Source organism: Camarhynchus parvulus, chromosome 1 (assembly GCF_901933205.1).
Source record: "Camarhynchus parvulus chromosome 1, STF_HiC, whole genome shotgun sequence".
NCBI lineage: Eukaryota > Metazoa > Chordata > Aves > Passeriformes > Thraupidae > Camarhynchus > Camarhynchus parvulus.
The window spans coordinates 64,038,661-64,065,896 of record NC_044571.1 but is presented as its reverse complement, the minus strand read 5'-3'; the positions used below and the strand labels follow the sequence as shown (position 1 = coordinate 64,065,896).

The window sequence follows — 27,236 nt, the reverse complement described above, 5'->3', positions numbered from 1 at the left end:
ATAATTATTTACCTGAGTCTTTTTAAGTTTGAAGGAAAGCATGAAGCAGAAAACTCTCAGCCAGGTCTCAGATGGAGACCTAGCTTGCCTAGAAAAAGCTTGTGTTAACTAACACCTAATGCAGCGCTACCACCAGACCAAGTAACAACAGCAGAGAAAATACACAGTGCTTTGACAACACAAAAATCTCACTTAAAAAAGCCACCTTGTAACTCCCAAGGAACAGCTACTTATACCTTCTCTGTTCATAGACATACAAAGGTGATTTCTACTTTCAATGATCAGGCAGCTCTTCCTACTTACACAGCCACATGGCCCCAGTGAAAGCAGCGATCGACTACAATCCTATCTCCAAACCTGCTACCCATCTCTCCCCAGGAGCTCCAGGGCCATTCACACGTTAAGCCTGTTCTGGGAGAAGCTCTCTGGTTCTGCAAACAACATAGTCAAAGTCTGTTCAAAACCTGTGCCTTCCAGTTTTTCTTTGAACACAAGTTCAGGCCAGATTGAAAACAAAAACAAAACAAAAACCAGCCATTAAAGGAACATGGTCTATATGATAAATAAGGGGTTCATAATATAAATTTACCCTTGGACTTTCATTGTCTACTGTTTTTTAACTTCTATATTTTGCACATCTTTACCTACTGTTACTTTTCAGATTAGATATGTCTGTATTTTAACCCAGAATCTTGTATTTTTCTGCATCTTGGAAGAGCTGCGCAGACTCATGAGAGCTGACAAGCCTACAAAAAACCAGGTACAATTTTGAATCCTTGAATGACTGAAGGAGAACTACACTGGTTGAATACTTTAGTTTTTTCTAAATGCAAAAATGCAAAGATTTATGAAGATGCAGCTTAACATATAGACAGCAAGTTACAAAGCCTGGCATTAACATTTACTTATTAACAAAACTGCATGTTCACCATCAGGTTTTTTTCCCAGAAGGTCTATGCCTTCAGCCATCATACATTCTTTGCATACCCTGGAGCTTCAGCACAGCTGGTGAAGTTCCTGGGCTCCTACAATGAGCTGCTTGTAAGACAAATTTTGCCATTTCCAAGGAACCTGAAGCCATGAGACTCTCTCTACTAAGTTTTAAACCGTGTGCTTTCTTACATCCTGACTATGACAACACATTAAGCAACACACACTCCCTGAAGGTGATCTAAAAACAAAACACCAAGCAAAATCTGCTATGCAAACAGTTTTTAGAAACAGTTTTTGTGATCCCTTGCTCAAATCACTCTGCATAGCTAAGTCAGCAACCTACACTGGGGTAAAGAAACCGATTATTCCAACTCTTATCAAGTATCAGAATTTGAAAAGATGCAATATTGCAAGACAGAAATGACACAACACTGGTGTACCTCCTGAGCAACCAGGGAAAAATGAAAACAATGAAATATGTGTTGAATAGAGGAGTAGGCTTCAAGAAGACAATGATGAGTAGTCCCCTTAGCAAGAAGAGGTGGGTATATGAATCTAAAGGGCAGTTTAAGAGCGAATCATGCTAACTTTGGGAGTATAAATAGCAAAAAGCTAGCTCTTATATAAATAGGAAGAGTAATGGAATCTTGACTTAGTATTTGTACTTAAGTATGTACTCAGTATCTGGTAACAAAAAGATTATATATATTATACAAAAGATTAACTCAACAGCAAACCTCAGCATAAGCTTAACTCTGAGGTTAACTTCTCCATCTTCCTCATAAAAAAGCAATTCAACTCTTTTGCATACCACAGAAAATCAACAGGTCAAGATCTTCAGCCATTCTGTCTGCAGTTTGATTCTTGTAAGTAACTTTTGCATGTGTTAAATGTGGAAGGGCACATCTGAATCACACTCCATTTGTCACCCTCTGACAAAAATCAAGTCAACACGAGGGTCTATCAGCCATGCAGCTGATAGATAAGAGCTATGCAGCTCAGGGAACATTTAGCCAGATTTCAGATTAAACCAAATCACCAGCACAAACCAACCTACAGAATCACCAGTGACCTCAACTCTCAGGAGCACAAGACCTCTGCTGTTGGAGGAAAGAGCAATGAAATACTGTCAGAGCTCCTGTGTGTGGAAGGAGCTGCAGCCCTGACCTGCAAGCAGGACTGGTCCCTCTCACTGAGTACGCCCAGCCTTTCTCCCAGCATGCGGAGATGAGGCTGTCTGAACACCAATGCCCAGAGAGCAGGGCACTGTCTACGCTCTTATTTTTGAAGACTGTCAAAGCGGACATGATTTTCTGACCTAGCTCCCTGCTTCTCTGATTTACTCTGTATATCTCTGGGTTTGAGCAGACTAGAGACATCCAGTCATGGGTTGCCTCCTGTGTTGCTTATCAAAGGGCAAGAGACCATTGTGCTTAAATAGCTACATGGGAGGAGTTTTAGCTCATCCACTAAAGAGGATCTCAGTATTCCCTTCCCAGTCATCTTTCAACACCTAGCTATCTTACATGGCTCTGAATTTCACAGATGCCCTCATTTATCAGTAAATGCAATAAAAAGGCTCTTACTGAAAAAGTAGAGTACAAGATGATGTCACACATCATAGTAAAAGGAGCATTGTAGGAGTTGGATTGGCCAATCAAACACCCAAATTCTGGTTGTTTTTATTCCCAGGCCGTACACAAGTATCAAAGATGATGGGTAGATGCTTTTACAAATGCAAAGAATGAAAGCCAGGACTTACCACCCAAAAATGAACCCAAGCATTTCTCAGGCTATGCGTAAGTGCAAGGTTAAAGCCACTCACCCCATGGCAAAACACAGTTACCTCTAAGGTACGATGAAGCAGCGACTTAGCTTCAACGCCACAAGACTATTTACAAGAAGGGAAATGAAGCTCAACTTCTCCAGGTGAAGCTGTAGAGGAATTCAAGGCAGCCAGAAAGTAATTATTCAGCTGGAGTTTGGCCAGGACACTGGAGCTAGCACTGCTGCTCGCAAAGACTGTGTCAGGGGACTGTGCAGTGACCACCAGCACTGTCTATTGTCATCAATGCTGCTTCCCACAGAACGCAGGTTCTCCTTGGAAAGCTCCCATTTCTGGATTGAACAAGCCCAGCCCTAGTCAGTTTGGGAACAACATAGGACAAAGAGGAAGGGTGAGAAGTATAACTATTAGTGTCACTTTCAAGAGCAGTAAATTTTACATGGATTAAAGGGATGAAATCTTTATATATAGCAAAAAGGATAATTATAATGAAGGCATCTGTCTAGCTGGCACCACCTACAGCAAGACCTGCAAGCAGTAATTGTACAATAACAACGTGATGTTTAGTGTGAGGTTTAGGACATTCTGCCAGAAAACTTAAAGTATCCAGGTTGTAAAACAGTGTAATAAGTAGGTAATCCCCAGCCTGGCGTCCAAGTTACTGCCCTAACCTGTTCCTTATGATTATAAAACGTCTCGGTGTCAGCAGGTTCACTGTGAGTCAGAGCTGAAATAATAAATGGCTTATTCTCCATCCTGATGGAGGAAATACATCATGGCTCATTGTGGCTCACTAACTGAGGTTTTTTTTTTTCAAACAGGAAAATGTAAAAATAACCAACTCATTCTGCCTTATTGCACTTATTTTTGATTAACAAGGCCCTTATTACAATCAAATTAGAAAAGAAAAAACAGCGTGTTTTCAATATGGCCTGCAAAAACAATACCTTAGGAAAAAATACCGATGAAAAATACTGCACAAACAGCTGAAGAACACAAAATTTGGGACAAATAGTGTCTTTGCCAAAGTGATTCCAGCACTTGGCTCCTGTAAACAACAGGTTGCCTGAGCTGAGGTGAAGGTCTAGGCTGTAACCTTGAGGCACTTCTGCTCCCAAAAAGCTGTCTTTAGTCAGGTCCCTGTGTTCACAACACGATGACAACTCAAGTGGTGTGTTTGCACACTCAGGACCTCTAGCTGTGAGCTCCAGAAGAAAGGTGCCATCTCTTGCTTCGCACATTGATGGCAAGCAAACAGTGCCCTACTTCTGTCATGTCTGCCCCAACACTACACATAAACCACAAAAAATGTCCCCCTTGAAAGCTCTTAAGAGATCCACGAAACCCCAGCAACTCAGAAAAACTCATCCTTTACTTAGCACAGATATATATAACAGAAGGATCATTGTAAGCAAGGTGCAGTCAATCCTCCACACTGTTTGCAAATTGAAAGAAGAGTTAACAAGTGGAAGAAAATAACCATCATTCTTTTATGGACTTAGACAAAAAGTACAGATATATTAAGATGATTATTTCAAGTTCAAATTTGGAGGACATGTATTTTTATACACACACAGAGTGGCCTAAATATGTAGAATACTTAAAATAACAGAATAATATATAAAATCCAGAACAATACAGAAAAATCTATGAGCAAATTTTTAAATTTTTAGTAACATCCATTCTCAAAAAAAGAAATTAAAGTACCTAAAACAGTAGAAAATACAAATAGTGAGCATTTTCAGAAATAATTAAGAAAAAAAAAGTGAGTAAATATCACAAAGACAGCCCCAGTTGTTTTCACAGAAATATCTGTCCAAAAGGACTGCAAGTTCTATGACTGCATATTTGAAAGACACAATAATTTATATTAGACTTACAAAGAATACAAAATTCTTTGAATTAAAATAACATGCACTAAGAAAATTAAATTTCTCCAATATTTTCTTGTAGGAAAGAAAATATCCTCACATTTTTCGGCATTATATGTTGAATAAAAATTATAAATTAATAATTTGGACTGGAGTATGAAAAAATAAATGTTAATTCCCAGAGTACTACTGCTAATAAGCTGGTAATCGATAACTAAGTTATTTATGACCAATAAATAACTATGTTATTTATTGATATGTTTTATGATATCCATTTATTTATATGGTTTATGATATCCATAATATACCAAAAATGCAAATTAAAGTACAAAATTAATGTTAAAGTGGTGTCCCTTTACTGAAAGCTTTTTAAATGCACAGTTTAAATGTACAGATGAACTATTTCCATTTCTTGCATATCCTTTCTGCAGCTTCTTGTGCACACTTTGGCAACTCAATTTTATTATGACCTTTAAAACATCAGCATCCTATGGGCAGTAGCAGTGGCCAGGGCTCAGAGCTACGACTGCAGCAGGGCAGGCATTTTCACCCTGTGCACGTTTTGCCACGCCAGAGCTCGCCTGCGAGCTGCTGCCGTGCTGGGTTCCACCCCACGCTGTTTTCTAGCTGAAAACCCCGAATAATTTGAGTTCTGTTCTGGTGCTATCCATCAGCCCTAATTCTTGGCAGCTACTTAAAAGGGCTAATGATCTTGCAACGGAGTCATGGGACTTTGAGTCATGGTCCCAGCCCCAGCTCCAGGTTCCACCACCAGCCCCCACAGCACTCCAGGCCCGAGCTCCTCCTCAGCTGCCCCGCCATGGCCAGCGAGGACACAGGAACCCCTCTTTCTCTTCCTGGGCCTGTCTCTAGGCTCCACAGGATTTTGTGACAGCTTCTGATACAGTCAAGGTTGTGCCCCTTGCACCCTTCTCCTCTCCACTGCTCTCAACAGAAATGCACGCCAAAGTGAGCGAAAATATTGGCGTGTGAAAGGTGGATACACTGAAGCTATGCAAGCACAACAAACCATGTCACACTCTCCTGCACATTAACCCACACCATCACTTTCCCTACCACATATCCCACGGCTTCCCACAGGCATAATCTTAATCCCACAATCTGCACCCCCTCTCCAACTTCACTACTTTCACTCCTTTATCTTTAGCAGCCCCCAAATACCACAAGCCCCAGTGAAAGGCCTTCAAACTCCACAGCATCCTTCAGCTCCTCCTAAACAACCCTCCTTGGAGCATCCACCAGGTCCCTAAAAGAGCTTGGACTGGCCAGCAAGCTGCTATCCACCAGGAAGAAAATGGCAGTCCCAAGCATGGTTACTTAACTCTTGAACTGAACCTTTTTTTTAAATAACGTTTTATGATATCCATAATAATGAATATTCCAGTGATGAGCTGGACTCATTATTGCCTTGTGACTCATTAAGTGTTTTTTCTAAACTGAGCAAAGTTTCCATATTTTTTGGGCCACATCTCACATCAGAGGTACACTACAAGGAAGTGTTACAAATCAAAACAACTTCAATGACAACACTACAAAGAAGAACAAAACACTCAGCATTTGGAATGGCAAGAAGCTGGGATTTATATATATCCCTCAGATACATTTATATTTATTAATCCCTTTCACCCTTTGGACTACAACCCTTTAAAATGCAGGAAGAATGGTTCATTTTAAGCTTCTGGACTTTTTTCCTTTAATTTCATTTCCATTTTGGCTTGTGATGTGAACAGATCTGTTCAGTGACATTATACAGCAGTGCTTCAGAAACCAAAAGTCTGCTGTTTTCTATCCTACATCAGTAAGAGAGAAAAAATTTCATCCTTCTGACCCAAAAATGACAGAAAAGAATATATTTGTCTAAAGACAAGATTTGCAGACAGTTGTCATACTTTGCACTGAACAACAAAGTTGGACAAAGCACACAAGGTTTGTATTACACAAGCTCTTCCTTTAACTCTTTTTATTAATTTTTTGAATGGGTATATTTATTTCCTAACATACAACTCATAGCACATTATCTTCCTTATTAATTGCAGCTTCTTTTTGACACTCATTTAATTTTGTATCTTTTTCTTTTATTCTCATCTGTATTTACAATGTTAATGAAGAGTTCATGCTTCCAGGTAAAGATTGTTTTTTTTAACTGATAGGAAACCCCATAAGGTCTTACAGTTGCAGTTTTTCTCCATAACAAACCCTTCCATTACGTTGGAGATTTCATACCTTAAAGATATTTCTTTCTCTGTGACACATATTGTCTTCTCTTTAGAAAGTAAAACTTTCCTAACTAAGCCTCAATGACAGAAAGCAGGATTTTACAGAGAAAAAAACCATAAAAACACAACAACTCATTGTACTCGCGATTTAACTCACATTTCAAAGACTTTCTCATTTCCTCTCTTGCCTTTTCTTACAAACACCACAACCAAAACAATTTGTTTGCTTTGATTTTCAAAACTGAACTGTTTCCAAAGACAAGAAAATTTCTCCGCAACCTGCTGAGCTTACCAGCATGTTACAGCTTTTGCTCCTATATGAAGACCATGCAGCCTTTGCAGACTTTCTAGAAAGCACAGAACAACTTGTAGTTCAGACATGCCCTACATCTGTCCTGGGAGGGGGCAAGTCCAAGACTGATGGATGTCGTGGCCATCGCTGGCTCAAAGAACATATCTCATCATATGCAACCCAGACACATCACACTGCTGAGTACCCCTGGTCTTTTTCAAAAGGGAAAAGGGTGACAATCCTCTTGGACTGCATATGCATGGAAGTCATGCTGTTTATCTGAAAAGAGATACCTCTTCTGTATGTAAATTGTGTGGTTGTGCTCAGAATTTAGGAGACCAGAGTTAAGACTTCCCAGCACTGGAGGGCAGGGAGTTAGGTGTGGGTTAAATCCATGTATGGCTGTCACCCTTCTACCTCCTTGGAGGAGCAGGTAGTTACTACCACTAGTGAAATCTGTGATTTCTCTACAGACTTGAAAATACTTGCTTGTTTTACTCCTTCTTACAAAACCTTTTTTCCAGTCCCTTAGTGGCCACTGTGGTATGGGCAAGAAGATACTCAGATCTTGGTTTCCAAATCAGCTGGCCAAACTATAGCCTGTTCAGAAAAAACCTCAGAGGTTCCTGAACTCTCAGTGTATGGAAAACATGGCAAATTGGGCCAGTCCCCTGTGGAGTCAAAATGCAAAGTCTTCACATGAGGTGGAAACAACATGGTCCAAGATTATCATCTTAGTTCCATGCACTTGGAACTACAGGCCTGAATTTTATGAGGTTATTTTGTCAACACTTGAAGCTGTCCCTTGGCCTCTCCCCTAAACTAATAATTTGAGTCTAAAAAGACCTCTATGGAAGATCACAAGGGCTGTCTCCTTTCTCAGGAATTACTGTGCGTGATGAAGTTCTTCCTTGTGAACATTTAGAACAGGAACCTATTCCCCTCCACCAACCACCAATCCCATACAGACCAGCCTTCTAAGCTAAAAGCACACTATGTAACCCTCTTCACATCTATCTTCTTTCCCTTCTACAGCTACCCAAGGGCTTTCCCTGCAACACCAACAGGTTCTTTGAATCACAAAAGTCTACAAACGGATAGGAACCACCAGGCTTGAATAAAGGTTCCTCTGAGGTAGGAAGGAACCTGCAGGAAACCTCACACAGCGTTCAGAAGAGGACTGTGCTGTCCACACCAGCTAATCACCCAGGGAAGCTTTGCTGCTGCAGGGGAACTTCAGAACCTTACTGCACTCTCTCACAACTGGTTTGCATCAGCAGTTACACACCTGACCCTTAGGTTTAGTACGAGATGAAGTAAAACCTTAAACAGTAAGCAAGATCTATTTTTCTTACTGGTGTTGCCTGTGTGAACATTAACACAGGATTTACATGGCAGAGGAAAACAGGTGTTAATGAGGAGAGAGAGTATTAAGTAGAGATATTCTTTGCTACTCTGTTTCTATTCCTCATGTAACAAAATTTAGTGTAAGTGGTACTCAAGCAAATCATCAGCATTAGCAATAAACCTGGTCAGAAGTTTCTGACTATAAAAGCATTCCAGCCTCTAGATTTTTTCCTTCAATTTCCAAGGTTCAATATTTCAGTATAATTCAGTCCATGTTCAAGACATTTCTAGGAAAAGGCACATATCCTACAGCAAAGCTCATTTAACAGTCACTTACCAGCAACAAACTTAAAGCCTTTATTGGCAATTTCAGCTTCTGCTCTGCATGATTCATTTATCCCTGGGATGAGCCTGAGCAAGGGATTCCCCCAGCAAAAGACAGACTAATCAAATTATTTCAAGTCAGTCAGGTATTCACTTTATGCCATCCGGCCCCAATGGCAAAATTGCTTGCAATAGCAGATCTCCCAACGTTAGAGGAAAAAATACTTTCACAGGCTAAACACTGGCTTAATCAGAGCCAAAAGACAAAGCTCCTACAGTCAGAAACACATAAATGTTACCACTGTCTCCTTCTCACTCATAACCTTTCACGCTGTGCTGGGAAGTGGCTTCTACACAGATACACAAAGGTCTTTTCCAGCCTGAACAATTCTGTGTTCCTATGACACACACCCTCATTTCAGACACACACTAGACGGAACATGAAATTACCCTCACTCGCAAGGCAGCACTGCTACATTGCATCCCAGTGGCTGGCACAGAGAGGACTTTGCAAGATGCTGAAAGACCCCAGTACTGAGCAACAAACCTGAAAAGGCTTGAAGTTCTCCACACCTCTTTCTGGGCAAGTTGCATGCCATGCATCCATCAGGTGCTGGAACTTTCACACATCATGCCTAGCTAAAGACACCTAACCTGGTAAGATTTTTGGGGTCAGTTGTTTCTTACCTCTGTCTCACTCTGGATGGTAACTTGATAATTAAGAGGTTTGGCGCACTTTCATTCCAGCCTGGTTACTGAAGGACAGGCTGCAGCACCTGCAGGGCATAGCATGGCAGCTAGCTGGCAATGGAAAGTACAGGAAATACCAGCACTTGTCCCAGGAGCAGACAGGAAACATGGGTAAAAGATAAGCAATTATACCAGTAACTATGCAGGTTTTTCTTTTCCTCTGCTTCTACCAACCTCTCTAAACTCCAACAGCCTTCATCCTTCTCACTTAGGAGAGCCATTCAGGCTTCCACCTCCCCTGGTGCCCCTGCTCTACACTTGCCAATGATGTTCCTGCTCTCATCATCTTTGAAAATTGAAATATTTATTCTCAACATATATTTTTTTATGTTGACAGCTTTTATTTCACACAGGAAGAACTTCCTGCACACCTGAAATTTGCCAGCTTTTTTCCCATGGCTCTAAGAAAAGGCACTGCCTCCTTTAAGAGCATCATCATGCCACCACCATCACTGCTATTCCCTATGTTCTCAAATCCAACACAGAGGGCAGTCACATGCTCCTGTTTATACATCCCATAATACAAGGCTGCTATTTATCAATAAATGCCTTGAGGTGCAGAGCAAAGCTCAAGCTAATAAAAATCTGCTGGGATTATCTGCTGGTGTTTCACATCAGCAACACAGTGGCCAGGGAAAACTGAAGGGGAATTAAGGATGTGGCAGAGAGCATACAAAGAGCAAAAGAAAGGGGATGCTGCAGGTATTTGAAGAGTTGGGGATTAAAGATGGAAGAAAAGGCAACAGAAGTAGAGGCCCAACTTTTTTTCTTTTTCTTTTCCTTTTTTATTTTAAACTTGAATCCAAGGCATTCAAGAATGACTTAAGTATACATGGGCAAACAGATATTCGCTATGTTTTGCTCAATAAATAACTAACCATTGGAACCCATGCCTGCAGGATAACTGCTGGAAAAATTACTTGCAGTGATTAAAAAAGGATTAAATAGGTTTTATAAGCAACAGTATCTGTTGTTAAACATGCTAAAATAAAATTACAAGAGTTAATAATCTGTTTGCTTCAGGGCATAAACTAATCCTCATCTAAGGGTAGCAGAGATACGCTTGCATGTCAGCTCGGTATCTGGTGCAACAACTCCTCTCCATTGGCAGGCAGTCCTTGCTTTTGATTCCTGGCATTTTATAATTGTCTTTCTTGCCTGACAAAGAGAGCATGCTATTGCTCAAGCCTTCAACTGACCTCACATAATTAAGTGGAGTTTACCAGACGTATCATTCCCTTGAGGAGCGGGGGTGAAATGTTTGAAAAGGGAAGAAAACAGTTTAATTGCTCCACATTTCAATATTCTGCTCTCAGTTTCTTTAAATACAGTTGTCAGGGCACTAATATCAAGCACATGAGTTGAAACTGTTGGAAAAAGCTTAAAGACATCAACAAAGCACGCAATCTATTCGTACTTTGCAAATGGTTCATCAGCCAAATCATTTTATGAGAAAATAAGATCTTTGGGACTGCCAGCAAGGGAAGATTTTTAACATATTAGAACAGAAGAATTTACTCTGCCTGATAATAGTTAAAGCATTATCTAATATCTCAGCCTGGTTCTAAAAGATGGAATAGAGTTGACATACAAACTCCTCAAGATTATGATCCCAGCCCTCTCCAAACCCAAACCCAAACCCATGAACCTTACTACAGATTGGCTAGTCTTCCAAATAATTGCTTCTGGACAAAACACAACACAGAACACAGTGACACATCCAATGTGGTTATGAACTTTTAGTTTCAAGCACCAGTTTGCACATTCTCACAGGTAGGACAGCTGCATGCTGGGGACACTCCTCCCCTGGCTCAGGACAGCTCCTACAGAAGAAATCTTGAACACGAGCCAAACAGAACTCATTCCACAAGCAACCTTTCCTTCCAAACTCTCAGGCTAAACCCCCCAGTTCTACTGCTCTACAGATTTTATATTATTATCTTTTATTTTTAGAGGGGTGCAAATTCCAGCTGGTCCAGTTTGGCAGCCCAAATGCTCAACATTTGAGCTGTGTTTTCAGAGAAGGACTTTGCAATGGTCCACATTAACTCACTAGCAATTCAGATCATGTCCAGAGTGCTTCTGCAAAGCTTAGCGGAGACCACCCAACAGATCAGTATCAGTGCTAGAGCCCCATGTTAAACTCATAGCCAAAGGAAGAAATATAGAATGCCTGGTAGGGAAAAAAAAAAACAAAACCCACAAACAAAAAAATCCAAATAAATAATTTAAAAGAAAGAAAAAAAAAAAACAAGAAAAAACCTCTGAAACTTAAATGAGTTTTACAGAGAATACAAACATACTGTTTCAAACCACTGTATGTATGTATTCCCTCTCCTCCCCTACTGCTGAAACAGCAAAGCATGCATGGCAGATGGCATGATTCATCTGAAAATTACTCTAGCAGCACTCTATTAGCCTCCAAGGAGTAAACTAGGATAAAAATATTCTGAATGTTAACTAAAAGTAAGCAGTTGTCATGAGGAGTCGTCAGGTCAGTCTACTTGCTTAGTCTGCAGAATTTTCCTTTCAATCAGCAAGAAGCACTACACATGAAGATAACATCACTTAGTTGTTCTACCTACAAGGAATTATTGCAGAAGAGAAGCAACTGGGACACAAAAAGGTTTCTTTTCCCACACCTAAGTAAAAATGTACCAGCCACAGTCAGGCCAAGAGCGACAGGACATGTTAACAATGGCCTCAGCCATTTTGGGTGAGATGGGAGAGATTCAGTTTCTCAGAGACTGTACATCTTAGCTGGGAGAACAACCTTCCACATGCCCAGTAGCTGAATGCAAATCTGCTCAGTGGAAAACACGGAAGAAGGGACCTCAGGAAGTCTGTCCTTGCCCCAAGGTATCAGTAATTATACCCATCAGCCCACATGGCACAGAGTAACTTGCCAGGGAAGTGACAAAATGAATGCCTGCATCACATTCAGTGTTAGGGCAGACTTACCAAGCAGCTTGACTCAAAAATGCAGTAAAAGCACCATGCCATGAGTCCCCCTGCTTCACGCAAAAGACAGGAGTCAGCAGTGCTGCACGTCTTCTTCCAGAGAAATTAAGAAGTATAAGAAGCAAGGAATTGGGTTGCCAGATGTAAGCAATGCTGAGCACTCACTGAGTGACCTCTTGGACTAGCACAGCATGCCTCCAAGTGAAACACCATCACTCATTTGAAAATAAGAAACAAAACACACTCTTAGGTGGTTCAGATTATGCTGACAGTAAAAAACTCACTACAGTGCAGCCCACTGCCCCAGGCCCAAGTAGTCTAATTGCCTGGGTTCTGGGCCCCAAGCTAAAAAACTCCTTCCCAAATAAACAGTCCACAAGAACTGATTTATTTTTCTGCTCCATCAACAATAATCGTCAGTCAACAGAAGCTGAGTATTTGGTGTGTGTTATATATGCAGGTTAACCAGGTGAAGCCAGTAATGCAGTTGCCCTCATCTTTGGGGAGAAGGTGGTGAAACTGTGCTCAATGTAGTACCTTCAAAAAGGCATTTTCTACATATGTATATGCTACCACGTCAGCCTCGTTGCATAACCAGGTTGTGCAATCATTGCAAATTCATTTACATCTTCTGTTCCAGCGCTCCAGAAGTGGGAAGGAGCGATTGCTGTCACGGGAAAATGTTGATTTTGCAGGAGTGGTCTCTTTGGCCACAGGACAATGGTCTGAAGAGAGGTCAGAGGCAGTGGGGAGGGCAGCAGGACTCCATCCCTAATGCCTCTACTGCTCACTAGAGCAGACATTTAGAACAGAGTTTTAGTTAGAAACCTCAAAGCAAAGAATGACCTCATAGCATCAGGGGATGACTAGCGTTTAGCGTTGGCTTGGGCTGCAAGCAGAGAAGATTATGGTTTCTCCTTTAAATGCTTATGACTATGTCATTGCCACAGAACTGTAAAGAAGCAATAGGCAAGAGTGCAGTATCAGGTTTTCATAGACTGTACAAACTGGATTATTCAAGAGTGACTCAAGCTCCTAACAAGCATGGAGAAGTCTGCATTAAGATAGCATCTCTTGATTTTTCCCAAAATCAATTGCAACAGGCTGCACTTTAAAATACTGCTTTAAACTCCCATTCTTGTTTGTACTTCAAGGCAGCATTCAGTGGATTTACTACATTTCTGCATAAGGAGGACACAAAACACAAACAGTACTGGGGGTCAGACATTAGATGAGCATTAAAACCCCACCAGCCAGAATAAACACTCACACAATGTCAGGAGAGATGCTCAGCTCTTGCCACAAAGGTAAACCCTCAGCCATAAAAACCTGACACCATAGTTTTACTTGGAGGCTGCACATATTGATCAAGGAAAAAGGCGAAAAAGGCAATAATATTAATCCTCCAATTTAAGCCAAAAGAGAAGGCTCCTGGTTCAGCCCTCCCCATCCATCTCTGAGGTTTCCAAGCATTTAAAACACTGAACTACCTTCCAGGTCTGCCTTAATACTACCCCAATGATGGCAAGACCAATATACCATAAAAACTATGAAAAATTAAAGCTGCTCTACGTTAAACATGCAGCCACACACTGGGATTTCACATTAAAAAAAAAAAAAAAAAGTTGTGGGGTTTTTTTTGTTCTCTTTCTCCACTATAGATTTTAGATATTAATCAAAATCTAAATATATCTAGCTAGACAGAAGTGTGTAGAGCATTTTTATTTATGTTTCATTTATGCACTACAATTTGATCAGATCACACATGAGGCTGCATCCTCATCCTGAATTTCAAATAGCTTCTGGTTTGAGCTGCAGATCCATCAGCTAATCTCAAAGAAGCAGGGGTGAAGCAGGACAAGAGTAGCATCAACTGCAAATATCTAAGCCTGACCTGATTCTGGTAACTTAACCTTCCTTAACACCACATCATTTAAAAATATCAGTAGTAGTAATAATCAATCTAAAAAAAAATTAGTAGTAAAAATAATTAATCAATAAACATTATTTACCTTGAAACAACGTCTCATAGATTCATAAAATGGTTTGGGTCGGAAGGGACCTTAAAAATAATCAGGTTCCAACCCCACCACCAGGGACACCTTCCACTCGACCAGGCTGCTCAAAGTCCCTGAACACTTCCAGGGATGAGGCACCCACAACTTCTCTTGGCAAACTGTGCCAGTGCCTCACCATCCTCACAGTAAAAAATTTCTTCCCAGTATCTGATCTAAATGTACTCTCTTTCAGTTTAAATCTTCCAAGTTAGCACAAGCACTGACCTCCAGGGACACTGAAAGATCTTACAGAGGAGCAAAGGCAGCAGCATGGTATCCTCTGGAGAGGCCAAGGGATGTACCTTAACTGATCTAAGTAGTGACAAATCTACTCAGTGAATCACTACAGACTTCTCTGGGGACTGCAAAGAGGAAAGAGGATTACTTTCCCTGACCTCTCTGCACACCTGAGCAGTAGGCAGTATCCACTCAGGGGCCTGGCAGATGAAGCATTTTGGCAGGACTGCACTGGTGGACTCTGCTCCTGCGCCAGGCAGCCGTCAGGTCACAGCTGGAACACTCCCTGAAATGTGCACAGCAGCGCCCTGCCAGCACGGGGCCAAAGCCAGGCTCCAGGCTCTCCCATGCAGCCCTGTGCTCACACCTCCCCACGCTGGTACCCACAGCCAGGGGCACTGGGAGCAGCCCTCAACCCCACGGTGCTGGGATGCTGGAGCTTGGCAGGGCAGGGCAGTCCTGCAGGGGAACAGTGCCAAGGGGCGAGGAAAGAGAGGGTCCAACCAAACAGGTATGAATTACACCTGCTTACTGCACTTTCCCACGTGTAGACAACAACAGCACACATAACCTCTCTTGCCCCAGAGCACCACCAGCATGCCTTCAGAGAGCCAGGTTTTCTGGGAGAAGGGACTGGAGGCTGGCAAATAATTACATGTAATCTGAAGGTTCAGATTTGAGGAGCATATTTTTGGAAAGAGAAATCAACTCGTTTAACAGTGAGCAGGAGCACAGAGCACATAATCCTTTCACATCCTGACAGGGTAGAACTGCGGAGGCCTGCTATGAAGCATGTCTGAATAACAGCATCTTCATTTTTTGAATATCTAATTAGGAGTTTCTATATATTGCAAAGCATTGCTATAAGATATAATTTAGTTGGCAAACACTAAAGATCTCAGTCTGTAAGTATGCTTTTGGCAATCAAAATTCAAATCTGGATATATATCCAAGATATGTATGGCACCAGTACCTTTTTTTTTAATTCCAACAATTACAATCAAATTAGCAGATTAACTCATATCAGTTTTAAGCAAATGCAAGCTACAAGCAAATGAGCCTACACCACCACCACCACAACAGTGTATTTTTGGATTGCTAGTATCCTCACTGCCATTAGCGACTTCACATATATTTAACACGTATTAAAGGGCAGTAAAAATCTAAGAAGGCTACGGATGCCAGAACTTAGCACCGACTTAGAACTCACATATGCCAAAAAAACATTTGCAACTGTGCTAATTCCCACTGTGGGAACTGAAAGGCAGATTCATATAACACAATGGGCAACAAATCCATTCCTTTAATTTCAGTAGCCAAATTTTAATTAATTTCCATCCAGGCAAACACCAAGCATTTCTGCTGATCTTGCAGGATGTAAGCTCATTTGCACAATAAATGCGGTTTAACAAGTCACCACATTTATAGCAAGTTGCTTCAGTCTTATCTAACTGCACAGTTTGAAAAGTCAGTGATGGTAAGTGAAACCCCACCCACGTCACAGTTTCTGGAGTTAAGCACAAGAAAACTGAAGAAGTTGCCACCTTGCCATTGCAAGTGAGACTTGCAACAGTAAATTGACAGTTAGAGTCCACATTCTGAATTATGTGTATACCCCTTATTCAGGAAGGGAAAAAGTAATGGCCATACTCCAGTGCTCCAGAGTTCCCCTTCCAAAAAAGTGCGAAGACCTTCTCCGCTGTGTAAATTTGAAGAGGTCACATATAAATAAATCCTGAGAGGCACAAAGCACTGCAGCACTAAAGCAGCCTTATGCACTTTCAACTTTCTCCAGAACCACAGTTTCCATGGACAGCACAAAGGCTGCTAGCATGCATCATTCCTACATGTATGCACATCGCTCATTTCATTAAAAAAAGGTTTTAATTTCCTGATTTCTGCATGTGATGAAATTTCATTCTGGTAGCAACTAAATTAAAGGAGGGGCATTTCTAATTTCTAAGAGAGACATCAACATGCAAGAAGCAGAGCCCAGCCCACTTCATCATTTTACATCCATACGTACAGAAGCACCATGGAGGCCTGGCACTAAGTGGTCTCTGAGAAAGAGATACCAAAAAAATTAAGATGCTAATAAAATAAGAATTCTCACATATTACAGAGCAAAGCCAGAAGATATAATTTAGTCAGCAAATATTATGGTTAAGGGCACCCCTGCTTGCAAGCACTTTTCTGGTAATCAGTCCAAATTTAAATCTGAATACATACTATTTCAGAGACCATGTTCCCAGCACGTTCTCTCAAGTACACATGTGCCAGGCCCCAGAAGCTACACCCCATGGACCTACGTAGCAAGAGCCCTGACAAAGCTAAAAAGGAGTCCCACATTCTCACATCAACACGAGCCTACATTGCACACACCAGTAAAGCACTTGGAGAAACACAGGCTGCTTAGAAATGCAATCACAGCCATCCTTGGCATGCTCTCTTGAAGCAGCAACAGAACTGAACGCACTTCTAACTGCATGGATTCTCAGAATTCCCAAAAACTAGGTTTCTAAGACTAGAACAAGAGAAGATGTGTACCTTTAAATTTAATTAACTCTAGAATAAGACATATGTTCAAACAGAACTAGAACATCATTGATACTGTGCAGTGAAGCAAGGTGCCTTTAACAGCTCAGTAAGTTGTCTGAGCAAACTGAGTGCTGCCCTCCACTCACTCCTCCAGCAATTCCTAATCTCTGTCTGATGCAGAAGCTGTCAGAGTCCCAGGAGGTTTTGAGTGACTACATTTATAAAGATAGAGCCACTTCTGGTCCCATCTACCACAAACCAAAGCATTGCTAAGCCTTCACCATTCATTACAGAAGTGCTTCAAAACTTAACACATGCCTGTTCAGGCATCATTTTAAGCAAACTAGTAAAGACCAGTGTCCACTACTGAAATCTGGAACAAGCATGAGGCTTAGTGAAGATCTTAGAAGATAATAACCAATTCTGTAAAAACACCTTAATTCTTTTTATCCCTCCTCTGTTAGGAATGGAGACCTACCAAGAAACCTCATGATGCTGCACTGCTCACTTAAGACATCTGCATATCAGAAATGACAATGCAGGAATGATGCACCTTTGTTTGATAAACACACATGATTAATGTTTACTAAGCAGATTTAGAAATAATACTTAAATGTGAATAGCACTTATCTTCACAGATCAATTCAACTCATGCTGAAGCTCACTATGGAGCAGCAGAAATACTGTTCTTCAAAATGTGACTCTTTCCAATGCACTTAATTTCTGAAGCACAACCTATCATCACCAAGAGCAGTGTTTCCCCAATATTTAAACCCATTTCAGCAACCAGACTGACAAACAAAATGCTACAAAATTCATTAAAATATTAGTATGCACTACCATATGCTTAACTATAACTATCTGCAGCCAGCACCAGCGAATTTGAAGTTCCTTTCTCACAAGAGTTGACAATGAAGTAAATATACCCATCTTTTACATATTTCTGAAAGAGGAAAACAATAAATTGTATTTCAGGTTACCTTCACTATGTCTTAGTTTATTATTCATTACTCAAGGTTTTAAAATCATTTCCATCAGAAATCCTTGTTTCGTACATGAACTTCTTCCCAAAACAGAAGGGGCTGAGAGTTGAATTTCTGTAGCCACAGCCCTACATATTTCACAAATCTGTGGCTGCAAAATATATCTGCATTTTTATTCCAGAAGACAAGCACTTATTTTACAAAATGATTCACCAGTTGAGTAAACAGAGACGCGCGTATTTAGGCAGCATCATGCTTTGGAAACCAAAAAGATATGAGCAGACATCTCAGGACTACACAATTTCTGGTGCCTTACTGAAAAACCCAACCACCAAAAGTATTGCCTATTTGCTTAAAAAGAAATAAGGAAAAAGAGAAAAAGAAAACAACCTCACATAACACACCTAAAAATCTTTATCTCCTTGCACCACACTGCTTCCCCTTTCCATCACAAGCAGCAAAGGCTCCAAACATAAAATTTCACCAACTACTTGTAAAACCATGTGATACAAAAGTAATGATAATAAGGAAGCAGCTGAGCATGTCATAAAAAATACAGTGGCAGAGAGCTGTTACTTTGTGTTTGTACTGAAGTTTAAAGGCACTTAAGGAAAGTTTAGTTCATTATGTCACCACACAAAGCCACTCACACATTTCATTTTGGTGTTTAGCCTTACCTATAATCATACAAGTAACTGAACAGATACCACAGCAAACACAAAACGGGCAAAGAAAATTAAGAGAAAATTAAAGCATTATTCAAGGCCCTGATGGGAAGCTCAAAAGCACTGACACAGCTCAGCCATGGGTTATTCAGACACAGGCAAGGAGAGCACCTTGCACCTGCAAAAATTAAGCTGAACTTTCATACCTGAAACTAAGAAAAATGCAAGCTGGTGACTGACAGACAACATAGGCTGCTACAAGACGCATTTTGGTGGCAGTGAGCAGGTATGCAAGACACCAAAGAGTTTTCTCACAACAGGGTGGACTGAGGCCAGGTGTCATGGCAGAGCAGACCCAGCTGCAGCTCTTGAGGCTATTTGCCACATGAATAGTAAAAGGTGTGACTGTATAGCACTGACCCTGACAGAATCCACAAACGGGAAGCCAAACATACGCACCTCTACCTGCATACGCCTGTGTGTGCTCAATTAATGTATAATACATCATGCTGGGGGGGGACACAGATCACCCGGGGAAGCATCTTAAAGGACAGAGGTAAATGCCCACAGTACTGAGAGAATATACAGCCTGAGTTAAAAGCAATCTTCAATTGTGATTTTTTCCCACCAAAAAAAAAATAAGAAAAACCTCACAAAAATGATCTTTAAGGTCCCTTCCAATCCAAACTATTCCATGACTCTATGATTCTATGTATTCAATTTAAATAAACCATCTAAATGTCCACAATTTAAACTGTCTTGCTGATCTAGGTTCAAAAGCTTTGAAAAAATTCAGTGAAAATTCTTGTTGATTTTTCAGTCTTTCTAGTATTTTTTACTCCCTGTGATTTTCAAACCAAATACAACAGAACCAGAACAACCCAGAATTCATTTTGCATGGGGACCAAATCACTACAGAATAGTGCTGACCATAGAGAGCTCCTATGATAAGGCCACCCAAAGCACCTGTCCCATGCCTGTTTGGTCCTCAGGCTTTCAGGCTTATAACCATTCATCCCTCTGCAGCTAGATATCCACCCTCATTCCTTCAACAATGGCAGCAAATGAATTTAGGTGAACAAGCTCCCTTGGGACTAGAAGTCAAGAAGGCCTATGTGCCTGTGGGACCTTAACACTTGCCACCAAGAAAAATCAACAACACATCCGCCTCCAGATGAGTGAACCAAAATTCCATGTTTCCTGTTCAAAAACACTACAGGGTTTTATTTGAACCCATTTTCAAAAGCAGACTGAAAGGATGAGACCATTCAAGGAAGCTTAACTGCAACAGCTCCTTTACAATAAATCTGAACACTTGCCAAAAAGCAAAGACATCATGAAGTATGCACATCACAGAGATTTTTTGTATTTTATGTATGATGATTAGCCAAAAAGCTATCATATTTGTGTCAAAAAATAATTATATACAGCTGCAGTAGAATTCTTGCCTCTTCTGTTTTAAGCCTTGTGTCTCCCACTATCACAGGCAAAGCAAAATGTTGCTTTTACTTAACTACTACACTAGGAGAAGAGTCTCCTTCTTCCATGTAACTTTCACAACAATTTGTTTGTTATCTCTGTAGCAGATCTTGTTCTTGCTTCGCTTTCTCTGAGCAACACAGCTCACTATCAGCACTCATTCACAACCAACAATGCAGCAAGTCTGGCAGAGCACATCCCAAGTGCTTCATTCAAGGCAGCCACCCCATGGGGGTCATGGAGACTTTGCTCCCTTAGAGCTCAACAGGGGATTTGTCTATAAAGCAGAGTTTGTGACAAGAAAATCAGCAATAAACTACTGTGTATGTAATAATGGAGAACAATTTACCTACTTAAATAATTTTATGTTACTGATAATTTTATGTTAATATAACATATTTTGGCTTATACCCCTTTATTTTAAAAGGCATTTTTATTTTAATGTTTTTATTCAGAAGAGCCTGGATGCTGTTTTGAGCTGCTATCAGATAACGTTGACACCTCTGAACTTTCTTCAGTGAAAAATGAAAAAGAAGTTCGATATCATGTATTAAATCAGGGCAGTACATATTCACAAGCACTAGAACAGTCAGCCCTCAACTTCTGCCTGAGAAACACCGCCTTGCCACTATGCAGAAAGTGCACATTCTTTTCTCGTTCTTGAGTGTTCATACATTTTGTGAAGAATTTGAAAGGTGCCTTAGTGCACTCGCAAACATGCAGACCCCAACAAGACAAAGCATCTTGAAGTTTTACTTAAGGAGGGAAAAAAAATACCCCCCATTTCCCAGCCTGCGTCAGCAGTGCACAATGTACTCCCAGCCCTCAGTCAGTGCCAGGCTCTGAGGCGAACCCGCGCTCCCTCTGTCAGCAGAAAAGTCAGTGGCTAATCTGTGCTCATCTCTGCAGCGATGCTCCTCCTCTGCAGGGCCCTCGGCTGAGTCAGGCTCCGCTCCCAGCCCCACGCCTACAGCAGGTCCCCAGACCACGGGCAAACCAACGGCTCCCAAAGTGGAAAAAAATAAAAATAATCCACAGTCACGCTGAGCCGCGGAGAATTGGTGATAAACAAGGCAAACGAGCTGCACGCCTCAGCCAGGCCAGTGACAGAGTTGACACCCAGTGGCTGCTGGTAACTCAACTTGAAAGTGTATTTAAGAAACTCTGCACTTCCTTAGCTTTAGTGGTAAAACCTGCAAGCATGCAACTTTCAGAGGAGCCTGACAGTTATGCAGCCAAAGGGATGGGGGTAACACGTGTCCCATGCATAACACGGTGACTATTTAATTATGGAAGGAGAGTCCATGTGTATTTACCCACCAGCAGTGACAGGCTATGTACGGCACTCTACCAGAGTACCGGTACTGCAGCCAAAAATCATACCAGGAGCAGCTCTCCCTGTCACAGCAGAGGTATGTGGGCATAGGATATGCTCAATCTGTTAGAGGGAGGTGTGCGAGACTTCTTCCCTGCTGGAGCAACACGGGACGAGCAGCAATAAAATAGGAAGCACCGAGTAAGTTACGCGGCTATCAGTGTTTGTTACTTGCTCGCCTGAACTTGGGAGCTACTTGGTTTTATTTTGGTTTGTTTGGCTTTTAGTTCTCTTCTACTCAGTTTTGAAAAGGCACTTAAGGAGACTAAAATACCACTGGAAAAAAAGCAGCACTTTCAAGTGACAAGTTACTTTATTTAAAAGCTGTCAACTATCAATCACTTCACTCCTATTAAAGTTTTTCATGACAGATGTCTTCAGACAATTATCCTTTAAATTTTTTACTCAAACACATCACTAGAAACTAACAAACTACTTTCAAAAGCCCCAAAAACTTTCAGCTAAAACTGAGTTACAGATTAATCTGCATTTCCTTAGCAGGAAACTTACTTCTAAAAAATAGAAATTTACGAAAAGCTTACCTCTAAAAACATAGAAATTTACAAAAAGCTGATGTAACAAACATTCCTAGCAGCGCAATTAAAAATACATAAATGCAGGATTTGAGTTGACACTTTTTTTAAAAAAGAGGTAGATAATACAAATACTAGAAAGTGAAGCAGAGAGTTTGATTGGCCCTAACTGGAACTAAGTCCCGAACACACCAGAGTGCGCTGATGCCGTGCTAGGTGCTCGCACCTCACACATACATTTTCTGCCATCATTTAATCCCGCACAGGGCGGAGGAGACTCTGCCCGTACGCACACGGCACAAGCTCGTCCTGACAACGCTCTCAACGCAACAGTGTCACAAAACTCGGCGCTGCCTCAGCCGCGCACGGGACACGGATGGGTGACACTTTCTCGACGGAGGCCCCGGAGAAGGAGGATTCACTGGCAGCAGCGCTAAGCCTTTATCACCCACGGGGATGCAAAGCTGGAGGGTACTATGCGTCTGGCGCCGCCACCGGGGCCGCGCAGCCCCAAGCGCAGCTTCGCCCGCCTCGTCCCGCAGCTGTCTGGAGGGCAGCCCGTGCCCGAGGGTCCCCCGGGACCTGGCGAGCGGGTCCCTCGGAGATCCCACCGTGGGACCCGGGCAGCACCGGCTGCGGCTCCGGCCGGCGCGGGGCTGAGCACGAATCCCAAGGCTGCTCCCAGCGCTCCGCTCAGACGGCAGGGACTGCGCTGCGGGAGAGAGGGAAGGAGGGAGCTCCGTCCCACCACGGAACACAAGAAAGGCGCTCCCGCAACTCAAGTTTAACAAAGCCATCAGGTCAAATACTGCGGCTTACTCATTAAACACACGGTATTTCTGCAACCCTTGTTCTGCCTCCGCTCTTTCCCCATCCCTGTTTGCCTCTGTCCCCGCTCCACCGCCCGACGGCAAAGCCCTGCAGCGCCAGGGCGGACGGTGGCACGGACCGGCCGCGTCCCGGGGCCGGGAAGCGCCGGAGCTCGCGCGGCACCCCCAGCACACGGGGGCTCACCCCAGGCCCCGCCGGCCGCCCCCGGGCAGCAGGAGGCGGCGCCGCTCCTGCCGGCTTTGCCCGGGGACGGCGCCGTGACACCGCGTGAACTTTTGCTTTCGGCGGGGCAGGGCTGGGAGAGGCGGAGAGCGGGGGGGCGGCCCCGGTCCCTCCAGCGCCCCAGCGCCCGCGTTCTAGCGGGAGGGCTGGAACGCTTTTCTCCCGTAGGAGTTCTCCCTTTGGAAAGGTGAAAAAAAGTAGAAATGAGAGGTCAAACTGAAAGCGCGGAGCCGGAGCACTGCAGGCTGCGCAGCGGGCACCGTGCAGCCGCGGAGGGCGACGTGCCCGGCCGCCTGCAGCGCCGCGGCTGCGCCCGGGGGCGGCGGAGCCTCCCGGGACACCCCTCCGACGGGGCGTCCCCCACCACCCGCCGCTTACCTTCCAGCCGGCAGAGCTGTTGCTGTCGCCCTTATCCTTGAAGTAGGGGACGCTCTTGACCATCCACTCGTAGATCTGGGAGAGGGTGAGCCGCTTCTCGGGGGAGCTCTCGATGGCCTTGGTGATGAGGTCTGCGTAGGACAGGTTGCCCCACGCGTTGCGCCGCGACGAGCTGCTCTTGCGGGGCTGCCCGGGCACGGGGCCCGGTGACAGACCGGCCACGGGCGGGGGCACCGGCGGCACCGGCGGCGGTCCCGGCGGGTGGAGGCGGCAGCCGGCCTCGGGCGCCGGGAAGTCCCCGCAGCGGCAGGCGGCAGCCTCCGGGGGGGCGGCGGCGGGGGGCAGCGGCGCGAAGTCCTCGCTCTCTTCTAGCAGGCTGAGGTTGCTGATGAAGTCGGCGCTCAGCGCTCCCGAGGCGGCGGCCCCAGCCCCGGCCGCGGCTCCGGCCGCCCCATCGGGCTGCCCGCCGCACGACGGCGCCGGGCTGGAAGTGGCAGAGCTGGGGGGGTTGAACTCCGGCCGCGGCAGAGGCCAGGTGCAGGAGCGGGGCCGCGGCAGCGGCTCGAAGTCGGGGTCGATGTCCACCAGCTGCGGTGCTTCGGCCATGGCGGGGCCGGGGCGGGAGCGCGGCGGGAGCGGAGCGGCTTGGGCTCAGCGCCGCCGCCCCATGCAGGCTCCGGGCGCGGATCGGCGCGGCACCGACGGCGCGACCGCCAACTCTCCTGGCCCCGCCGCCCTAGACCTCCGGCCTGACCTCCCGGCCCCGCCGCCCTAAACCCTGCCCCTGCCCGGCTCCCGGATCCCTGCCCTCCGTGGCAACTGCAACAGCAGCGACCCGGCCGCCCGGCGCGCACCGACTGGAGCGACCGCCCCGCGCGGGCCCGCCTCCAGCCTCCCTCCTCCTCCTCCTCCTCCTCCTCCCGGCGGGGAGGGACGGCCCCGCCGCGCCAATGGCAGCGCCGCGCCGCCGCCCGCCTCCCGCCGCGGGGCTGCTCCGGCAGGAGGGTGCCGCTGCCCCCCGTGCCGCTCCTGGGTGGTTTTTGTTTCCCGGCGGCGCAGCTGGGAGAGAAGGGGCGAGCGGGCAGGCGGCGTGCCCCCCGCGGCCGGGGCTGCCCGAAGGCAGTAAGTGCTCGCACGGCGAGCCGCGGGGGGGTGGCCACGCAAAATTCCCCCGCGAGTGTCTCTGCCTCAGTGGCTGCCGGCGGGGTCCTGCCTCCCGCATCGACGGGCCCGGTGCGTGTCGCCGCCGGGGATGAGCGGGAGCTGGGAGCATCCCGCGGCTGCAGCGGGGCGGCTGCGGGAGCGGGGGGCGTCTCCCCGCTCCCACCGGCACCCCGGCAGCGCTGGCTCCGTGCGGGCGCTGCTGCCGCCGGCCGCCCGCCCCGCGGGGGCCCTGGCAGCCCCGCATGCCGGACCGGGGCTGCGACCGCTGCCCTGCCCCGCTCCCCCCGCCCTCCCTCCTTCCCTGGCCGGCTCCTCGCCAAAAAGTGTCTGCACCTCCCGAAGTGATAAATCTCCCCTTCGGCTGAGCATGTTTTCATACCGTGAGCGTGTGTTTCATTCCGTGAGCAGGCACGGAGCACGGGATAATTTCATCCTAAGTCAACTATTGAACATACTTTTATATATTTCCCGGCAAACCCCAGGGCTACTCAATTCAGTAAGGTTTGTATTCTCCCCTTTCAATGAGGCATCAGTCACAGGACATATCGCCTCTGCCTCCCCTGCCCATCAACATACAAAGAGACATACATATGCATATATACATATATACATACATATATATCTATATATATGTTCGACTTAACACAGAAGTGTTATTCTGTTTAAACGTAAAAAGAAGATATTTGCCTAAGCTAGGGAAATAATCCCAAGGATGAGACACGACTCAACACCTTGTTCAAACTGGCAAACCCTACATTTTAGAAAATCTGTTTTGTTTTCAGTAGGAGGAGTGCTTTTAAAAAACATACTTCAGACATGGCTTCGTAAGTCACAAAATTCACAACCAGCCATGGCATTTGACGTTGCATGTCAATGAACCAGCGGAGCTGGGTAACTGTCAAAGCTGAGCCAGAAAACCTGTTACCCTTTCCTCCTCTCTGCATCAAGGCAGAAAGTGTTAATGTAATTTAAATGCAGTTCATTGTTCCTATAAAAATATTTTCTGAAAATGAGTAACAATAATGAAAGGGAGAGAATACAAGGCTGGATTTAGGCCATGGCATGTAATTTAATGTCAGCTCATACATCTAGATACTCACGCTGTCTATTATGAAAATGCTTTTTAAGATACGTGGTGAATCCTAACTATACAGTTTGTGCAAAATATACATAAGTGTATAGTAACTGATCACATTTTAAAGCACTGTTTTTGTCATGTTTATTTTATTAAATGCCAAAGGTGATTTTACCTTGTTATAGGTTGGCTGCTCATCAGATTTCAGAGTTGCTTTGCCTTTAAGTCATCTCTATGTTTTGTCAATCCTTTAAAGGATTCAACCCACAAATTTATATTGTTTAGCCCACGGATTTTAGAAAACACCTTTTTCCAGGCTTTTTTTTTTTTTTTTTTTTAAGAAAAAAAGAAAGAAAATAAAAGAAAGCAAAGTAGTCCCAGTTCAACCTAATAACTTGCATGCCACGTTTCAGCTTGGAACAGCTTTATGTGGCAGTGTTACACAACTCGGCTGCAGTAGTTGCCCTGCAATAAGGGAGAGCACCCTGCCTTGGAGAAGCAGAGGTTATATAATGGTGAGAAGCAGCCAGGGACGCGCAGCGAATGGATGTGTTTAAATGGGAGCCAAAACAAAAGAAGTGCTTGAGAACACAGAAACATTTTCTTTTTCTTTCCTTGGTGTCTGAAAAAAAATAAAAGGGGGGGTCTAAGAGCCAGATTGGCACCCATCCTGCTAAAGGAAGTGGATTTATTACCCAGGCTTTCTTCTAAGGAGTTTTTTTAAATCTTGCAGTCCTTGCTCTTCTATTTTGTCCAAAGTAGGGATGCTATTCCCTGAACTCTATTGGTATATGCAGATGTTGAAAAAAAGAAAGCTTCCCTTTGTCAGATGCCAACTGTGAAAACTGGGAAGAAAGCTACTGTTGGGGGATTTTAGGAAGCCCTGGTGCGTTTGTAGTTCAGCCCAGGTCATTCTGCAGGATAGAGGTGGTATTCCCCTTTCTTGGCCCTACATGACATTTCTGTCGCTCCCCTCACCTTCTCGGCCGGGCTCTGCCACCTTTGTGCCCATGTCACTGGTGTTCTTGCAGCTCAAAAGTTAGCAGTGAATACAGAAGAGTGCAGACAGCAGTGTGCAATGAGATGTGAGGGACATGCAGGTGGAGAAGATAATACCAGAACCTTCCAAATGCTGCATTTGCTTAGCAAGCGGGGCCCTGTGACTCACAATGCAACAAGCAGAGCTGAGCTGCAGAGA

At 44.2% G+C, this 27,236-nt stretch overlaps 1 protein-coding gene across 1 annotated transcript in view; it reads right to left on the bottom strand.

Annotated features, from left to right (window-relative positions):
• FOXO1 (forkhead box O1) overlaps nt 1–24,635 on the bottom strand; it is a 61,140-nt gene extending 36,505 nt beyond the window's left edge. Inside the window, exon 1 of the mRNA XM_030945714.1 lies at nt 23,800–24,635. Coding sequence (XP_030801574.1) covers nt 23,800–24,405 — 606 coding nt within the window. The 5' untranslated portion in view covers nt 24,406–24,635. The remainder of the gene's footprint in view (nt 1–23,799) is intronic.
• Between the last annotated feature and the right edge of the window lie 2,601 nt (nt 24,636–27,236).